Source organism: Xenopus laevis, chromosome 5L (assembly GCF_017654675.1).
Source record: "Xenopus laevis strain J_2021 chromosome 5L, Xenopus_laevis_v10.1, whole genome shotgun sequence".
Lineage (NCBI taxonomy): Eukaryota > Metazoa > Chordata > Amphibia > Anura > Pipidae > Xenopus > Xenopus laevis.
In genome coordinates this window covers 81,209,145-81,226,978 of record NC_054379.1, presented here as the reverse complement: position 1 = coordinate 81,226,978, position 17,834 = coordinate 81,209,145, and the positions used below count along the sequence as shown (strand labels likewise).

The 17,834-nt window shown below is 37.8% G+C and overlaps 1 protein-coding gene across 2 annotated transcripts in view; it reads left to right on the top strand.

Annotated features, from left to right (window-relative positions):
- The window catches only part of fig4.L (FIG4 phosphoinositide 5-phosphatase L homeolog), a 178,697-nt gene that overhangs the window by 35,184 nt on the left and 125,679 nt on the right, over window positions 1-17,834 (top strand). For both annotated transcript variants that reach the window (XM_018263317.2, XM_018263316.2), the window contains exons 4-5: window positions 7,090-7,213; window positions 14,544-14,700. In XM_018263317.2, the coding sequence (XP_018118806.1) occupies window positions 7,090-7,213; window positions 14,544-14,700 (281 nt within the window). The remainder of the gene's footprint in view (window positions 1-7,089; window positions 7,214-14,543; window positions 14,701-17,834) is intronic.

Sequence of the window (17,834 nt, the reverse complement as noted above, 5' to 3'; positions counted from 1 at the left end):
GAAATGAGAAAGGTTATGGACACAGGAAGGGGAAGTGAAGGGGGAGGAGCGAACAGTGTGGAGAGAGCAGCCAGGATTAAAGCTGACTTCTACTCTGCAGTCTGGCATCTCTGTGTGCATTTTTCTGGTTCCACAACACCCAGCACTGGTTTATCACAAAGAGATAAAATCTGGGGTAGTATAGATGTATTCCCCTGAAATATGCACAATTTTGATGGAAAATCTAGGGATATAGTGGCCCTAATATATACAGAATCTGAAATATAATCAGAGTGTTGCTTATTTTTATTTCTACACATTCGCATGGAAAATTAAGAGTTAAAAATAGACAATTCAGAATTAATCATATATAAAATGTTCTAGCATATGCCTCCTATAACACTATTATGACAGCCTGCTTGTTGGTTGAATACTTTTCAGTTGCAGGAGATTTCAACACTAAATTACAGCAGAGCATGCATTTTAAAGTATGACAACATAAGTGATAATTTGGGTATGAGTGTTGTTTCAAAAGATTTGTTTGTTGCTGTTTGTGTTGGTGCTCACATTACTGGGCCTATTTATTAAACCTCACATTTTTCTGTTCCATTTTTTAAGGGGGAAAACAAATTTTTAGAGGGGAAAAAACCCTCAAATTTGTACATATTTCTTAATTCCCAAAGTTTTTAAAAATCAGAATCTTAAATTACTCTAGCTAAAACATTTTTGAGGTCATGTAAAAGTCAATGGCAGATGTTCCCGAAGATGTTTCTTGACATCGTGATCCACGCTGGCTTTTGTCCGATAATCCAATAAATTCGAGTTGTCGCAGCGACAATTTGATAAAATCAAGTTTTCTGAGTGCCAATTTAACCTTTTAAATGCCACAGATCGTAGAATCTACGTTCTGTGGCAAAGGTACTTGAAATGCCACAGAACGTAGATTCTACGTTCTGCAGCACTTCCGGGATCTCGAGCGGAGGAGCGGCTGTTAGAGCCGCTCGCTCCGTTCCTCCTCGATCCCCTGCCCCTAGGCAACGAGCAGAGCAGGGGATCGAGTGGCCCCTGGGGCGCGATCGCCCAGGGGCCCCAAAACAGTAGCAGGCACGTGTCACTTACGTGTCCTGCTGCTGCAGCCTACACTGCCGCGATCAGCTCCACCCCCACAGCACAGGGACAGGAATCACGTCGCAGATGTCTTCCTGGGGCCCTTCCAGATCGTCTGCAACAGTCTCCAGCAACTTTTTCAGGTTAGTGCAACAATTACACACACACAAACACACCAACACACACTTATTACAGTAATACACACTTAGATTCACACTTACACACACTTACACATACATTTTTGGGGATTGGGGGGGGTCACTTACACTCACTGCACTCACACACACGTGCACACGCACACACGCTCACATAACATGTAATTTACTAATTGTACACACGCACACGCACATACATGGCATTGTGACTTTTTTTTTTCTTTCTTATCGCATCGTCTCTTTTTTTGGCTGAAAAAAATGTTTTATTGCCATTACGAATAGCGCATTCACTAACCGTACTGTGCAATACCTTTTGTATGTTATTTCGGTGATTATATTGCAATTTTGGGTATTTTGGTGCATTTTTAGCCATTTTATTGCATTTTCAGCTCTGCATATGTTGTGTTCACTTGTTTCTAGCCGTATAACCTGTTTGGCCCAGCTTAAATATTCAAACTGTGATTCTGACGGCCGATAACACTAGTCTGGAAAAAAACCCATTGATTTTTGTGGTTTTATTGGATTTTTTTGCATTTCACTCTTTACTGCCTTATTTTGTTTTGCCTTGTAAATTTTATCTACTATATATCCATTTGGGGGTCTCTGTGCGCCACATAGTTTGGTATATCTATGCATAATGGGCATCAAAGTGTTCAGTAGACACCTGGCGTTCATATTTAGGATGTTTTATGCTGATACGTTACGAAATGTGGGGCATATAATGGGGTAAAATTCAAGCTTTCTGACGATTTTTAGAAATTTGATAAAAACCGTTATGTTCTGCATTGCTTTGCAGTTTGGCAGTTTGCAGTAGAAACACATATTTACCCATATTGGATTTGTCAGAATGTGTACTTTCTGAAAATATATGGTTTTCTGAGGTCTCTGTACTGTTAGGGGGGTCTAATGTCACATAATACACACACCAGGTGCTTATATTGCAGCAGCCAGCGCGTCAGCTGTGAAAATGTATATACACTATTGTCATTTGGTGGTCTCTGTGCGCCACATAGTTTGGTATATCTATGCATATTGGGCATCAAAGTGTTCAGTAGACCCCTGGCGTTCATATTTAGGATGTTTTATGCTGACAAGTTACGAAATGTGGGGCATATAATGGGGTAAAATTCAAGCTTTGTGCCGATTTTCAGAAATTTTATATAAACCGTTATGTTCAGCATTGCTTTGCAGTTTGGCAGTTTGCAGTAGAAACACTTATTTACCCATATTGGATTCGTCAGAATGTGTACTTTCTGAAAATATATGGTTTTCTGGGGTCTCTGTACTGTTAGGGGGGTCTAATGTCGCATAATACACACACCAGGTGCTTATATTGCAGCAGCCAGCGCGTCACCCGTGAAAATGTATATACACTATTGTCATTTGGGGGTCTCTGTGCGCCACATAGTTTGGTATATCTATGCATATTGGGCATCAAAGTGTTCAGTAGACCCCTGGTGTTCATATTTAGGATGTTTTATGCTGATAAGTTACGAAATGTGGGGCATATAATGGGGTAAAATTCAAGCTTTGTGACGATTTTCAGAAATTTGATAAAAAACGTTATGTTCAGCATTGCTTTGCAGTTTGGCAGTTTGCAGTAGAAACACTTATTTACCCATATTGGATTCGTCAGAATGTGTACTTTCTGAAAATATATGGTTTTCTGGGGTCTCTGTACTGTTAGGGGGGTCTAATGTCGCATAATACATACACCAGGTGCTTATATTGCAGCAGGCAACGCGTCAGCCGTGAAAATGTATATACACTATTGTCATTTGGGGGTCTCTGTGCGCCACATAGTTTGGTATATCTATGCATATTGGGCATCAAAGTGTTTAGTAGACCCCTGGCGTTCATATTTAGGATGTTTTATGCTGATAAATTACGAAATGTGGAGGCATATAATGGGGTAAAATTCAAGCTTTGTGACGATTTTCAGAAATTTGATATAAACCGTTATGTTCAGCATTGCTTTGCAGTTTGGCAGTTTGCAGTAGAAACACTTATTTACCCATATTGGATTCGTCAGAATGTGTACTTTCTGAAAATATATGGTTTTCTGGGGTCTCTGTACTGTTAGGTGGTCTAATGTCGCATAATACACACACCAGGTGGTTATATTGCAGCAGCCAGCGCGTCAGCCGTGAAAATATCTATACATATTTTCATTTGGGGGTCTCTGTGCGCCACATAGTTTGGTATATCTATGCACATTGGGCATCAAACTGTTTAGTAGACCCCTATGTTTATATTTAGGATGCTTTATGCTGGTAATGATACATGGACAATACGATGCTGGAAAGTTGAAGCTTTGAGGCAATTTTCAGATATTTCACCAAAACCGCCAAATTTGGCAAAGCCTTGCCACTCAGTAGTTTGGAGCAGAAAGGCATGGGTACCCATTTTAGATTCCGTAGAATGTATACTTTCCAAAAATATATGGGTTTGGGGGGTAAACATATATTTCTCTGTTTTTACCCCACAAAAATGCAGTCAATGTGTTGATTTTTCATTAGCTGAAGTTACCCACAGGACAATTTGTATGTGCTAACTTCATTTTGGGGCCTCTAAATGCCATATACTTTGGTAAACCTATGAACAATGGCCACCAAACTGTTTGGAGGAACCCTGGCAATCATATTTAGGGTGCTTTTTCTTGGTGCGTAACGATACATGGGTGATATGGTGCTGAGAAGTTGAAGCTTTGAGGCAATTTTCAGATATTTCACCAAAACCGACAATTGTGGGAAAGCCTTGCGACTCAGTAGTTTGGAGCAGAAAGGCATGGGTACGTACCCATTTTAGATTCTGTAGAATGTGTACTTTCCAAAAATATATGGGGTTGGGGGGTAAACATATATTTCTGTGTTTTTACCCCACAAAAATGCAGTCAATGTGTTGATTTTTCATTAGCTGAAGTTACCCACGGGACTGTTTGTATGCACTAACTTCATTTTGGGGCCTCTAAATGCCAGATACTTTGGTAAACCTATGCACAGTGGGCACCAAACTGTTTGGAGGACCCCTGGCAATCACAATTTGGGTGCTTTTTTTTGATATGTAATGATACATGGGTGATATGGTGCTGGGAAGTTGAAGGTTTGAGGCAATTTTCAGATATTTCACCAAAACCGACAATTGTGGGAAAGCCTTGCGACTCAGTAGTTTGGAGCAGAAAGGCATGGGTACCCATTTTAGATTCTGTAGAATGTGTACTTTCCAAAAATATATGGGTTTGGGGGGTAAACATATATTTCTGTGTTTTTACCCCGCAAAAAATGCAGTCAATGTGTTGATTTCTCAGTAGCTGAAGTAAAGTCCTGAACAATTTGGATGTGCTAACTTCATATTGGTGTCTCTAAATGCCAGATACTTTGGTAAACCTATGCATAATGGGTATCAAACTGTTCAGTGGACCCCTGGCAATCATATTTTCAGAATTTTGAATTTTTTTTTGAAAAACCGCTATGTTCAGACAAGCTTTTATGTTTGGTAGTTGGGAGTAGAGACATAGTTACCCATTTTGTAATCGGCAGAATGTGTACTTTTCAAAAATGTATGGTTTTCTGGGGTAAACCTACGGTTTCAGGATTTTTTGCCTTGGAATCTAAAGCATGCCGTTTTCTGCCTTAGTGCTTTCAAAATTCGGTAATATAGTGCCGGGAGTTTTTGCTGTACAGAAGTCCTAAATCTCCCTAAAACTATACATATCTGGTATTGGCACGTTCGAGAGACATAAGGCTTTCCAAATCAGTTGGATTTTCATCCGTAAAATGAAATATTTTTCTGGTATAAATTGATATACGATGAAAAATGGTAATTTTTCTTTTTTTTTTTTGGTATTTAGCACTATAAATTTTTTTGCACAGGTGGAAATACATGAAAACTCAGGCAGATTTAGAAAGCTCAGTTTCTACTGAAAAAACAATGTATAGTTTTCCTAGGTGAGAGAGCACAAAATGCTTAAAAACGGCTGGCATTTCGCGTAACCAAAATGTGAAATTCTGCTGGCACTTAAAGGGTTAAAATAATTGCACAATTCGTATTGACACACTATTATGTTGCTATGTTTTTTTGCACCGACTTTTTCAAGCTGATTTATTGATAAATTGTGTACATTCGTGGATAGGAGTTAGGTCGACTTTGTTTTAATAAAAAGATTAGATAAATGTGAGTTTTAATAAATACCCCACTAAAACTGTGCTACTGAACAATGTATCTGCACAAGTCCTCAAAAGCGTTTTTTGTTTGTAAGCTTAATTGAACATGATCCACTTAGTATCAGTATCAATATGTATATATCCTATAAAGCAGCCGCACTCCATTATTGTTGAAAATAGTAAAAAGCTTTGCCCTTTGTCAAGGGCTTGACAAAGGGCCTGCGTAGCCGAAACGTTGCCTATGGCATTTGAGTAAAGTTTTTCACTATTTTCAACAATACCGGAGTGCTGCTGCTTTATTTGATATATGCATATTTTGCCCTGGCAGGGGGTAGGGCTTGCACCCGGGGCTGCAAGGAGCCTAATCCGCTTTTGAAGCACAATTCAACTACATTTGCCAGTATCAATATGTATGTAATTAATAGCTTGATGTATACACCCTTTTATTGTACAGTGATTTTTTTTTTTTTTTATTGCTTTGCTAATCAAAAATGTTTGCAGAAGCAGTGCAAATGTGCTATTCAAGTCTTCTTATGTAGGTGTTACTCTGTGGATCTACACCTTGTCTACTTAGGAACAACCAGATAGTATTCCTTCTAGTGCCCTTCTGCTTTTTTTTTCTTTTTTTTTAAAATTAATTTAGATACAGTCTCATACCTGACATAAACAGAGAAGACCTGTTCTCCACTATTAACACTATGGTTGCCCATGCTATATTTTTATTTTGATCCCAATACAGGTATGGGATCCGTTATCCGGAAACCCATCATCCAGAAAACTCTGAATAACGGAAAGGCAAGCTCCCATAAACTCAATAATAATCAAATAATTCAGATTTTTAAAATTTATTTCCCTTTTCTCTGTAATAATAAGACAGTAGCTTGTATTTGATCCCAACTAAGATATAATTATTCCTCATTGGAAGCAAAAACCAGTCTATTGGGTATTTTCTAATAGACTTAAGATATGAAGAGCTAACAGAAAGATCCATTATCCGGAAAACCCCTGGTCCAGAGCATTCTGGATAACAGGTCCCATACCTGCTAGTAATAGTAATATCCTACTACAATTCATATTTGCCTTGCAGAATATAAACTGCAAAGTTCTGTCGTTTTCTGTAAAACTTTCAGGAACCTTCTTGATATATTGTTCCTATATTGATTGTATTGATTAGATCTTCCTTCACTTGTTTTAGATTCTATTATCTTGATAAAATGTATTCCACATTTTTGATTGTATACCTTAAAGGGGTGGTTCATCTTTGTTAACTTTTATTATTGTTATAGAATGGCTAATTCTAAGCACCTTTACAATTGTCTTTAGTTTTTTCTTTTTTTTATAAATTTGACTCATTCCAGCTTTCAAATGGGAGTCACTAACCCCATCTAAAAAAACAAATGCAATGTAAGGCTACACATTGTTTGTTATTGCTACTTTTTATTATTCATCTCTCTATTCAGGCCCCTCCCTATTCATATTCCACTATTTGGTCTAGGTCCCATAGACCAATGTTTGGTCGGATTATTGCAATTTAGAAAATTGGCACCCTCTATATTTTTGAGTCTACTTCTCCATTAATATCTTTTATTTATCAAATACATCACCATAAATGATAATTTTCATAATTGTTTCTAACAGTCTGCCTGCAAGCAAATGTATTTATTTCTATTTTATTTATTTATTAGCATGTGTACACTCAGCAAGAAGTGCGAGAGCTTCTTGGTCGTCTTGATCTTGGAAACAGGACAAAGATGGGACAGAAAGGTTCATCAGGATTATCACGAGCTGTGTCTGCTTTTGGGATTGTAGGTATGGTAACATTCATTAGCAGTCCTTTAATGTGGCAAGATTGTCTGCAGTACTTATGGAGATGTTAAAGGAGAACTAAAGCCTAACTAAAGAAGTAGCTAGAAATGTTGTACATTATGTTTTTGCTTCTGTACCAGCCCAAGGCAACCACAGCCCTTTAGCAATAAAGATTTTTGTCTCCAAAGATGCCCCAGTAGCTCCCCATCTTCTTTTCTGCTGATTCACTGCACATGCTCTGTGCTGCGGTCACTTACTGAGCTTAGGGCCTGACTCTTAATTTTCAGTAAACATAGAATAGAAATGTCACAATATAAGGCTGATTTGTAATTAATACATATAATTACTACATGGCAGCACAGAAACCAGTGCAACTAGCATCAGCATTTAATAATCAGCCCTGTAGCATCAGCTTATATTGCAGAACAACCTCATTTTCTGCTTGATAATTTGTGACGACCCCTAAGCTTAGTTTCTCAACAGCTGCTCAGAGTCCACTGAGCATGTGAGTGTAGCAGACACTTTCCAAGATGGTGACCCCCTTTGACAAGTTTGAAGTCCTTGATCGTTGTTGCTATTGAGAAGCTAAAACCTTAGGCTGGTGAAATAAGAACAGTTTATACAATAAGGTGTTTGTAGCCATATTCATGTTTAGGGTTTAGTTTTCCTTAAGCTGGCCATAGACGCAACGATCCAATCGTACGAATCGTGGATTCATACGATTTTTCGGACCAAGTGTGGAGAGTCCCGACATTTTTCGTCCGGCGGAGATCGGTCGTTTGGTCAATCGGACAGGTTAGAAAATTACTGTCGCCTGCCGATAATATCTCTGCATGTATTGCCGATCGTACGGTTTTCAGAGGGAGACTGTCACTAGCTTTGTCAGACATAACTATTGTACGATTGCTGTCAGGGGCAGAACATTGGGTGATCTGTTCTTATTTGATCGGAATGGTAAGACTTTGATCTGAATGGTTAGTGGAGGGTCGGGAGATGGGAAAGTCCGATTGTACGTTGATTCGTACGATCGGATCTTTGCGTCTATGGCCAGCTTTATACTCATTCTAGGTATACTGTATATAGTGTCTACAAGCTTGATTTCCCTTTTTTATTTGATTTTGATTTTATCAATTTGACCGCAGTGTTTGTATTTCAATGGACACATGCAGGCTCACTTGGAACTACACACACTCAGTGCTGCAATGAGTGTGTACTTTTTTTCCATACTGTTTTTTTATTAATGTTCAAAAGAAGCACATTACAGCATTTTAGTACATAACATAGTATGGTTACAATTAATTTGGAAGGGGTGGGGGACGCCATCATGATACACCTTTTACATTACCTTGCCAGTTTAGCATCAGTCTATTCTAGGTCAATTCTAGGTTTGTACTTTGGTGTCTATGTATGTCTTTTCACTAGGAAAGAAGAAATTTCAGTTTTATAAACAGAAGTTTGGTTCTTAAAGTTACCAGAAGAAGCTTTTTGCCATCTATGCATCACCTTGCCTCGTTTCTGGAACAACCCTGCCTGTGATTCTACAAATATATGGCAAAATATATATTTTAACGTTCAGTAACGTTTATTCTTTTTAAGTCCTATGAAGTATTTTAACCTGTGAATGAACCAATGAGGGTGAAAGCATACTGACTTAGCACATGAAGCCGTGTGATGACAATAAAATCACTAGCTATAGAAACTGATAAATGTACTAAGCTTTTTTAGGTTCCTTGAACAGAAAGCTCTGTAAAAAGAATTCTAAAACCCAGCTTAGATAAAAGCAGCTGCTAGATGGCATGCACATCAGCAGGGGAGCATTTTCCTCACTCTCCCAGTGTTTTTCTGTAATGCCTCATATTTCACTGTAGCTTTATCCACTTTTCATATATACACGTGCGCTTTTATAAAGCAAAGGTTTTTAAGTAATTAAATGTGTGAATGAAGTAGCTGAAGCCACAAGAGTTCGTATTTAATCTGTATAGTTACCCAAGTGTGAGAAAAGATGCTCTACCTTTCAATAAGCTTTTAGAAACTATTATCAGGAAAGCTATAGGAATGAATTACAATACAAAATATTAGTAGATGCTGGTTTATAGATGTAACAATATTCACCACAGGCACAGTGGCTGCAGAGGGGTTAAGAAATATAGAGCTCAACAGAGATCTTAACTGTCACATATTTGACTTTTCACTTTCTGCAAATAAGATTGGGAGTAAGTAATTTCCAGAGCAACTAATAATTTCCTCATGTTACCATTTGGGTGCAGCAAACCTTAGCTGAAAAACTGGCAAGTATTTGGGACCCATTTGTTAAAGGTACAGATCAGTGTAAACATAATCAGTGGAAACCAAGAGAGCCGCAAAGTAGGAAGTAGTGTGCTGGCTATTATGTTAGACATCCAGTCACTCCAGCCTTTATACAGTACGTTTTTGGCTAACTAACTATGTTGAAAACATTTTTATTTTTTTTTGCACAGCCTTTCTTTTTACCCAATTTTTATTTTCATAATGAACAATTAATTTAAAAGAGCAAGGCTTTTTTCTTATTCACAGAATGGTTAATGGCACACACAAGTCTGCAACTACTGGCTATCCTGGTACATGGTGGGAATATAGCTTTCTTTCCTAACAGCCTGGTACCCTTACAGGACCCTAGGTAATTTGATTGCTGTGTAAAAACTATACATGTTGAAAAATGCCAATAACGGCGAAACAGTAAATGCGCTTAAGCATATTACACGTAATATCATGCAACTCCAGAAATATAAAAAATAGCCAGATTGTATGTATTGGTAACCAATATACTAGCAACTGTCAACCTATTCTTAATGGATTTATCTTCTCTTTGTATGTGTAAGCATAAGCATACTGAGAATTTTTTTTTTATGTACCACTGGTACTGAAGTCGTAGGAACAGTTCTGGCATTCATAGAATTTGAATTTGCAAGACCTTTACTTTTTCACATATATTTTGCTTACTGTTTGCTAAGCTCCCAACCTTTTTTTCCATATATTTGAAATATTTAATGATAAATTTTTACGTTTACTGTATTTTGCAGGGCTTTTGTTGCTCCTATCAATTACTAGGTGACGTGGCAGATTCTCATTAGTTGTTGTATACCCTTTTGTTTAAAATTAGTCCAATGATAGGGCTTGTGATGAAATACATTTTTCTTATTTCTTTAATACTAAATAATTGGGATATATTTATTATGCTAAATAAGCGTAAGAACTTAGACTGTAAGCTCTACAGGGCAGGGACCTCCTTCCTAATGTCTCTTACCACATAGCACTTAAGCTCTTTGTCCTGATACAAATTCTGTGTATATTTATTTTGTGATTTGTCTTCCCTGTGTGTCTTCCCTGACGTCACGTCGGCTTTACATGCATTTTTAATACACTTTTGAATTTTTCACCAAAGGACTTGATGTTGCTGGTCATTCCTTCATATATATATACATATATATATATATATATATATATATATATATATATATATATATATATATATATATATATATATATATATATATATATATATATATATATATATTAGTTTTATGCGTTGTACAGAGCTGCGGCTTTACAAATAAAGTTGTACATACAAATAAGGCAAACAGGGAGACTGTATCTTCTCCATGTTTGTTTCTTGTGTGGTAGATAAATAGATTACCTGTGCACAGATAAGCAGGAGTCCATTAGGGCCATGGCAGACCAGATTTGGTGCCCACAGTAAATCAGCTCTACCGCATGCAACAAGTCTCCTGGAAATAGCTTCCTCTTGGTCTGACATTTGGAATTCCTCATGTAAAGTACATAACTTGTGGCAAAAAGGCCTTTTCCCGTGATTAAGCCGGATCACTTACAGGAAGCTGGCAAGTTGGGTACCCACATAAAAAGGGGTTTGACCTGATTGACCTGAGGTGTTTCCAGCCAAAAGATTCAGACATAGCAGAATGGATATATAAGGAGAAACCCGGTTATTTTGCTTTTAACTTGAATGGCTTTACCACATCTTACAGTACATACTTATTTCTCTGTTCATACCACAATGTTGGGAATCTGGACAAAAATAGCATGAATTCTAGTTATACAAGAGGAGGAATTTTGTTGGGAACCTTATTGATTGAGAAGAATTTAAGGGTTTTTGCAGTTAACAAATGGTAGTACGGCACTGGGAGTCGTTTATAAACACTGGGCAAATTTGCCCAAGAGCAGTAACCCATGGCAACCGATCAGATTGCTACATGAATTTTTCTACTCGCAGCTGGCTTTAAAATGCTAATTGCTGATTGGTTGCTCTAGTAAACTGCCCATGGGCAAATTTGTCCAGTGTGGATATATGAGCCCCAGAGTGTCTTCCAAACCCAATATAGCATTTTTTTTGTAAAGCATTAACTGTCAGGTTTATAATTTTTGCCTTGATTGGAAGGATAATGTGTACTAGTTATGTGTGTGCCAGCCCAATACCCGCAGGTCGGGTGGGTGGGTGGAGCTCGCTGTGCTGTTTGCTGTCTGTGTGCTCTCCCTGGCCGCTACCTTCGACTGTGAGGGCTGGTTAGAGTGGGTCTTTAAAAGGAGGAGAGGAACTGGGTGCGGGCAAGAGGGTTCGGGTCGGGTGCGGGTCCAGCTTTTCTCGACCCGCACATCACTAATGAGTACATTTATTTCATAGTAGATGTGGTCGTTTTTTAAAAAATTTTCAGCCTACTGTAATGCTATATAAAATTAACTTCGTAGTTGTCTCATATAACATATGATTTGTTTTGGTCATATATATTGACATTATAATGTAGTTTTCATGGTTAGGGCAGAATCCCATATATACATATACTACATTCAGAATGATAGTAGGATAAACTCCTGGCTGCCTTTCTGTCCACTCATATTTCAGCAATATTCTTAATTCCATAAATTTCGCTCTCTGTCTACCACTACAGCATTATTAACTACTGCATCTGGCAGCTAATTCTGGCATCCCCAGTAGCACCACGTTCTACTGCTAAGACAACCTTCTGCATAATAATCTCCCCTCTGCTAGCTAATCACCAGAGCCACCCTTTTAGACTGGAGTAACTGAACTTTTATTTGAAGCAGCACAAATGGCTCTTAATAGTGAGATTGTGGAATGCCCTGCCGGGTGATTTTGTGATGGCAGAGTCTATGAATGCAATTAAGAAAGGCTTGGATGACTTATTGTGAAAGCATACTATCCAAGACTATTGTAATTATAAGATCTATAGTTTAGTATAGGTATACAGTATATATAGTTGATATGTGTGAGTGTATAGATACGTAGTATAAGAGATGTACTTGAAATTACCATGATTGTGTGTATTTTTCACCAGTATTAAAACTAGTAAACCGTGAACAGGGAAAATTTATACCGTTGCAGCAAATAAGACTGTGTTTGCTTGCTGACTCAGGAAGAGCTAGATACCGTAAATGGGTCCCTGGAGTGAATGGAGGAGAGCAGGATGGGTGCTACATTCCATATTTAATTTTGTTAACAATTATGTATTAACATAATTTCTTTAAACTTGAAATTCACTGGTAGAATTGTGTAGCAGCAAAATTATTTGTGCTGTTTGAAGCATACAATATGCACCAGAAATACTGGTTTCTACTACTAATGTCTGCTTTCCAGACCTCTGAATAATTTCTAGCTGCAAAGGGATCTGAATAAAGGTGCAGTTGCCTTTTTGACATGAGTTCGTTCAGTTGTGGTCATGTAGTGAAGCATTGTGATGTGATATATTCTGGAACTTGCCGCATCCATGCACCACCCATTATAAACCTTTTTATAAACAGTTGCCTTTTTGTCATGAGTTCATTCAGTTGTGGTCATGTAGTGAAGCATTGTGCCGTAATATATTCTGGAAATTGCGGCATCTGCACACCACCCCATTATAAAAATTAGAAAGTTCAAGTACCAGAATCCATCACTTTATGTAAAAGATGAGGGAGGGGTAGCATTGTACTGTAAGCCTAAGGGGGTTGGGAAATAGTAGTTATGTGTTATGTGTTTGGTTTAAAAAAAAAAAACAATACGCACACAAAAATATATGGCAAAAACACACACACACCTCTATCACGTGATCAATTAGTTAACGATAAAGCATTGTTACAATTCGGTTACTTTATACAGTGTAAGGGTTTATGGGTATATCCCTACCACTACCCTCTTAATCACCTGCACAGTGCATAGTACAATTTCATTATACAAATAAATGCATCTTCTTGTCCAGAGAGGTTTGGAATTTACTGATCCAAAAGACTTTTCTTTAATAATAATAATGTACGGTCCTGCCTCCTTTGCTTTCAAGACTAGCTATAATACAGAAAGAAAACCTCAGTGGATAGATGTCCCTGTTCACAACAATGTTTGGGTACAGCCAGATAGATGTGTTTTCGGTATTTGTGTATTGGGAACGCACAGCTTCCCTGCGCTATGGCACATAAGCACCCATGCTCACGCGGAGGGGGGTTTGGGGGGTGCTCGTGGACGGAGGGCTAGGACCCTGAGGCCTTGGGCGCCTCTGAGGGTAAATCTGGCCCTGACCACCTGCCTAAGGGTGCCTCATGACACTCCGTTACGTGCGAATCTGAACAATGTGGGAGGGGGACACCTATCTGCCTGCCCCTAATGCAGGCTGAGATCTATTCAAGGGGCAATCAGCACTTTGTGTCCTTTTTGCACTGCATTCTTCATTGTAAATGACCCCAATGGTGTTTTTGCACCTTCTCTAAATTTTCACAACAGAATGAGCTTATATTGCGTATTTTCCCTTTAAATACTGCCCATGTATAAAATCTACATGTGGATTTTTTGTCAGTATGACTTGTGACTTTTATGTGTGCAACGTGACCCTTTTTTCCCTTAATTTTCATCTGGAATATTATCTTATAAAGGGTTAAAGGGAAAAAGAGTGGCATGTCTAAATGCTAGTTTTAATAAAATTATTGCATGCATTATATATTGATTATTATTATTAATTTAGTCATTTTACTGGAAAAATGGAGACCCAAAGTCTGCACGTGTTTTTCCCCTTGGTATGAAAATAGTCAACAAATAAAGCCATTTAAGCGTCATTTGTCCAGCTGTGCATGTGAAAGACCTGCGATCAATCAAATGTTAGCTTCCCACGCTTGGCAAATGTTAATTACAGTGCCATACACTGTTCATTTTTCTTAAAGCCTACACACATTTTCTTCTTGATTGTTTGCATCAGTTCAATAAATGTACTTTTAAAATATGATCTTTACTTGTTAAATTTGAAACTACTCTTTAAATTCTAATCTGCACGTGTGTATGTATCTGCTATTTTCACAGGGTTTGTACAATTCTTAGAAGGTTATTACATTGTGCTGATCACAAAGAGAAGAAAGATGGCTGATATTGGAGGGCATGCAATTTATAAAATTGAAGATACAAGCATGATTTATATTCCAAATGATTCTGTTCGAGTTACCCATCCAGATGAAGCAAGGTAATTTTATGAACTGAAGTTTATTGGACCAGTAACACCAAAAAATGAAAATATTTCACATGCAATTCCGTTTAATATACTGTTATTCTGCATTGATAAATGCTGTGGGTTTACTACAGCATATCACAGCAGTGTCTGTTATTAGACCCTGGGTTGGCACTTCTATGCACCGGAAAATATGTTAGTCCAGGTTACTATTCTAGTGAGCCCCCATCTGCATTTTTAATTTGTCCCAAGGATTAGTTGTGGCTGATTTGGGCTGACTGCGCACAAATAAAGTATCATTTCTCTCTACTGTGCATGCAGACATCCCAAGTTCACAGCAAAGTTCTAGAGATGTGCAGAAAATGGTGGACAGTACTCACAAGAATCTTATACAACAGTAATGCACAGGTTGGAGATTTTCAAACTGAACACTGCCTGAGCTTGAGAAGGGACTTTTAAATCCCTACCACCAGAAAGCTTTCTGGGGTGACAGACAGGTTTTTAAAGATGCACCCGTGGCTCAGTACAGGCATTTATGCATACAAAATGCATCACGCGTGATGCCTGGAATTGGATCTGTACAGATTGATTAACACTCTGGCTCTCTCCTTAGATGTTTAAATGTGCCTACTAAATTGGCAATCCCTCTTGTTTCACAATTCTACTTATGAAAATGCAAAACTTTGGGCACCCCTTGTCAAAATACATATTTAGTTAATTTTGGGAAACTATTTCAGGTATCAGTGTGTTTACAATTGTTAATGCATGATTACATTTTATTTCACAAACATAGCAACAAAGAGAAAAAAAAACGGGAGGAGTATAATTAATACAAAATAATTTTCCACACCATGTTTCTGCTGATCACAGGCAGATGGTAGAAGTATTCGATGTAATGGTTCATTAAAAATGCAACACATGGTTGACTTTAACCCTTTTAATGGCAAGGTGGTGACTGCATTAGGGTGGGTTAAACCTAATATTTTTTATATTATATTTATATATAATTAAATGTTTTTATTATTATTAAATGTTAGAAATGTGAGGAATAAAAATGTATAGTTTTTTGAGGGAAACAATGATGGAGTTGCTGTCATTCCTTGTGGGCTCCTAGTTTTTGGGGGCCAATGCTAGATAATGAGCTTAAGAGACTGGAGGACTGGACCCATCATGAATGTAATTATATTTACAATTCTATTATCTCCTAAATGCAACAGAGGAATCTTCCGTCCACAAACTGTATCGAAAATGGCAATACTGGCAATTCACCTTCATTAACAAAACTGTAAAAACACACAAAAACCACAGAAATTTGTTCGAACTTTTATAACCTAACATTTTGTAAAACAAACATGGTAATTAGGCGGTGTGGTCAAAATCTATTCGTCCCTCTTTTTCCAAAATGTTGGGAGGTATGAAATTGTAGCATCACAGAGCATTAGTTTTTGGTAGCAGGGGTCAAAACTGGAAAGAGGCAGAAAAGAAAGGCAAATAATTCAGAAGCTATAAAAAATAACTAATGAAAACCAATTGCAAAGTTGCTATGAATAGGGCATTCTATAACATACTAAAAGTTAATTTAAAGGTGAACTAACCCTTTAAAATGTCTTACACTGCACCATTTACTTAAGTCGGTAGTGTAGCACAAATGTACCCTAGAAGCCAAGACTTACACACAGCTCTGTTCCATATAATTTGCCATGAATATTGTATACAGTCTTGTTGGTCTAACTTAAGTCAAAACTTGAAAAACAAGAAAAAAAAACATTTAACATTTTCATCCTAAGAGACCCAACAGTGATGCTGTTGAACCAGGAGTGCATAACTGACCTAATTTAAGTGTGGGCACAATTATTAGATTGGGAGGAATCCAGTTCACACTTTCACCCTAACTCAGTGTTTTACTTTGCACCTAAGCTTCTTACCACAATATACATTTGTCTGTAACCATGATATGTAAGGCTGAAATTTTAGTATGACTCTATAATAAAGGTGCTGAACTAGGAAAACAAGTAATCAACAATATTTGGTAATTAGTTTACCTGTTCAATTGAAATATAAAAACATAATTAAGGGATAATAATGTATGATGTACGCTTGCACAGTTCTTTTCCTTAATAACTTTTATAAAATACATATTCTACCATTGGAAGATGCACTGACATTTGACGGTAATGGTCAAATTTACCAAAATGTGAGAGAGGTCACCTTAAAAAAAATTCACTAACATTCTATTCATTGCAATGGGATTTTTAGAACTGCATTTATCAAATGGTGAACTCTGACTTTCACCCATTAATAAATGTGATCCTAATATACCATAGGAATGAATAGAAAGTTGATGAGTTTTTCTGTGGCAAACTCTAATCTCACGTTTTGCTAAATTTTTCCATAAAGGTGGCCATACACGGGCCAATAAAATATTGGCCCATGTATGGGGCCCTCCAATGGGCTTCTTCGGGCAGGGCTAAAAATCCTATCTGATCACGGACCACATTTGTTCGTTGATGTGGTCCACCATCTGAACGCCCGTATTCCTTTCATTATGATCCGATCGTTGGGCCCTAGGGCCCACGATCAGATCAGCACGATATCGCTCACCTCAAGGTGGGCATATTGGGGAGAGATCAGCTTGTTTGCCAACATCGCCAAACGGGCAGATCTCTCTCTGTATGGCCACCTTAAGTGTGCAAGACTGACTATTGAGTTAACCAAGACAGACTTTAGAAGTTAACTGAAGCTGTGGATCGCTTGATTACGGATATCAGCTTCTAACTCTATACAAATCAGATAAATTTCTATATAAAAGCGATGCACCCAGTCCACTGTTTTGGTATTGGAACAAATCTTTCATGAAGAATTTGACCAAATTCTGAACCAAATCCTATTTTATATATGCAAATTAGAAAAAAATGGAATTCCTTTTGCATGTGGCAACAGGATTTGGTTCATCCAGACACGTGGGGGCAAAAGTGGCGAAGTGACTAACGCTAGCGAAAATTCCCCAGCGTGACTTCATTTCTGTACTTCGCCAATTTACTAACGGTTGACGGCGTAACTTCGCTAGCGAAGAAGAATCTAGCGGTACTTCGCTCCCTAACGCCTGGCGCATTTGTGCTCTGGTGAATGGACATAACTACGCAAATTCA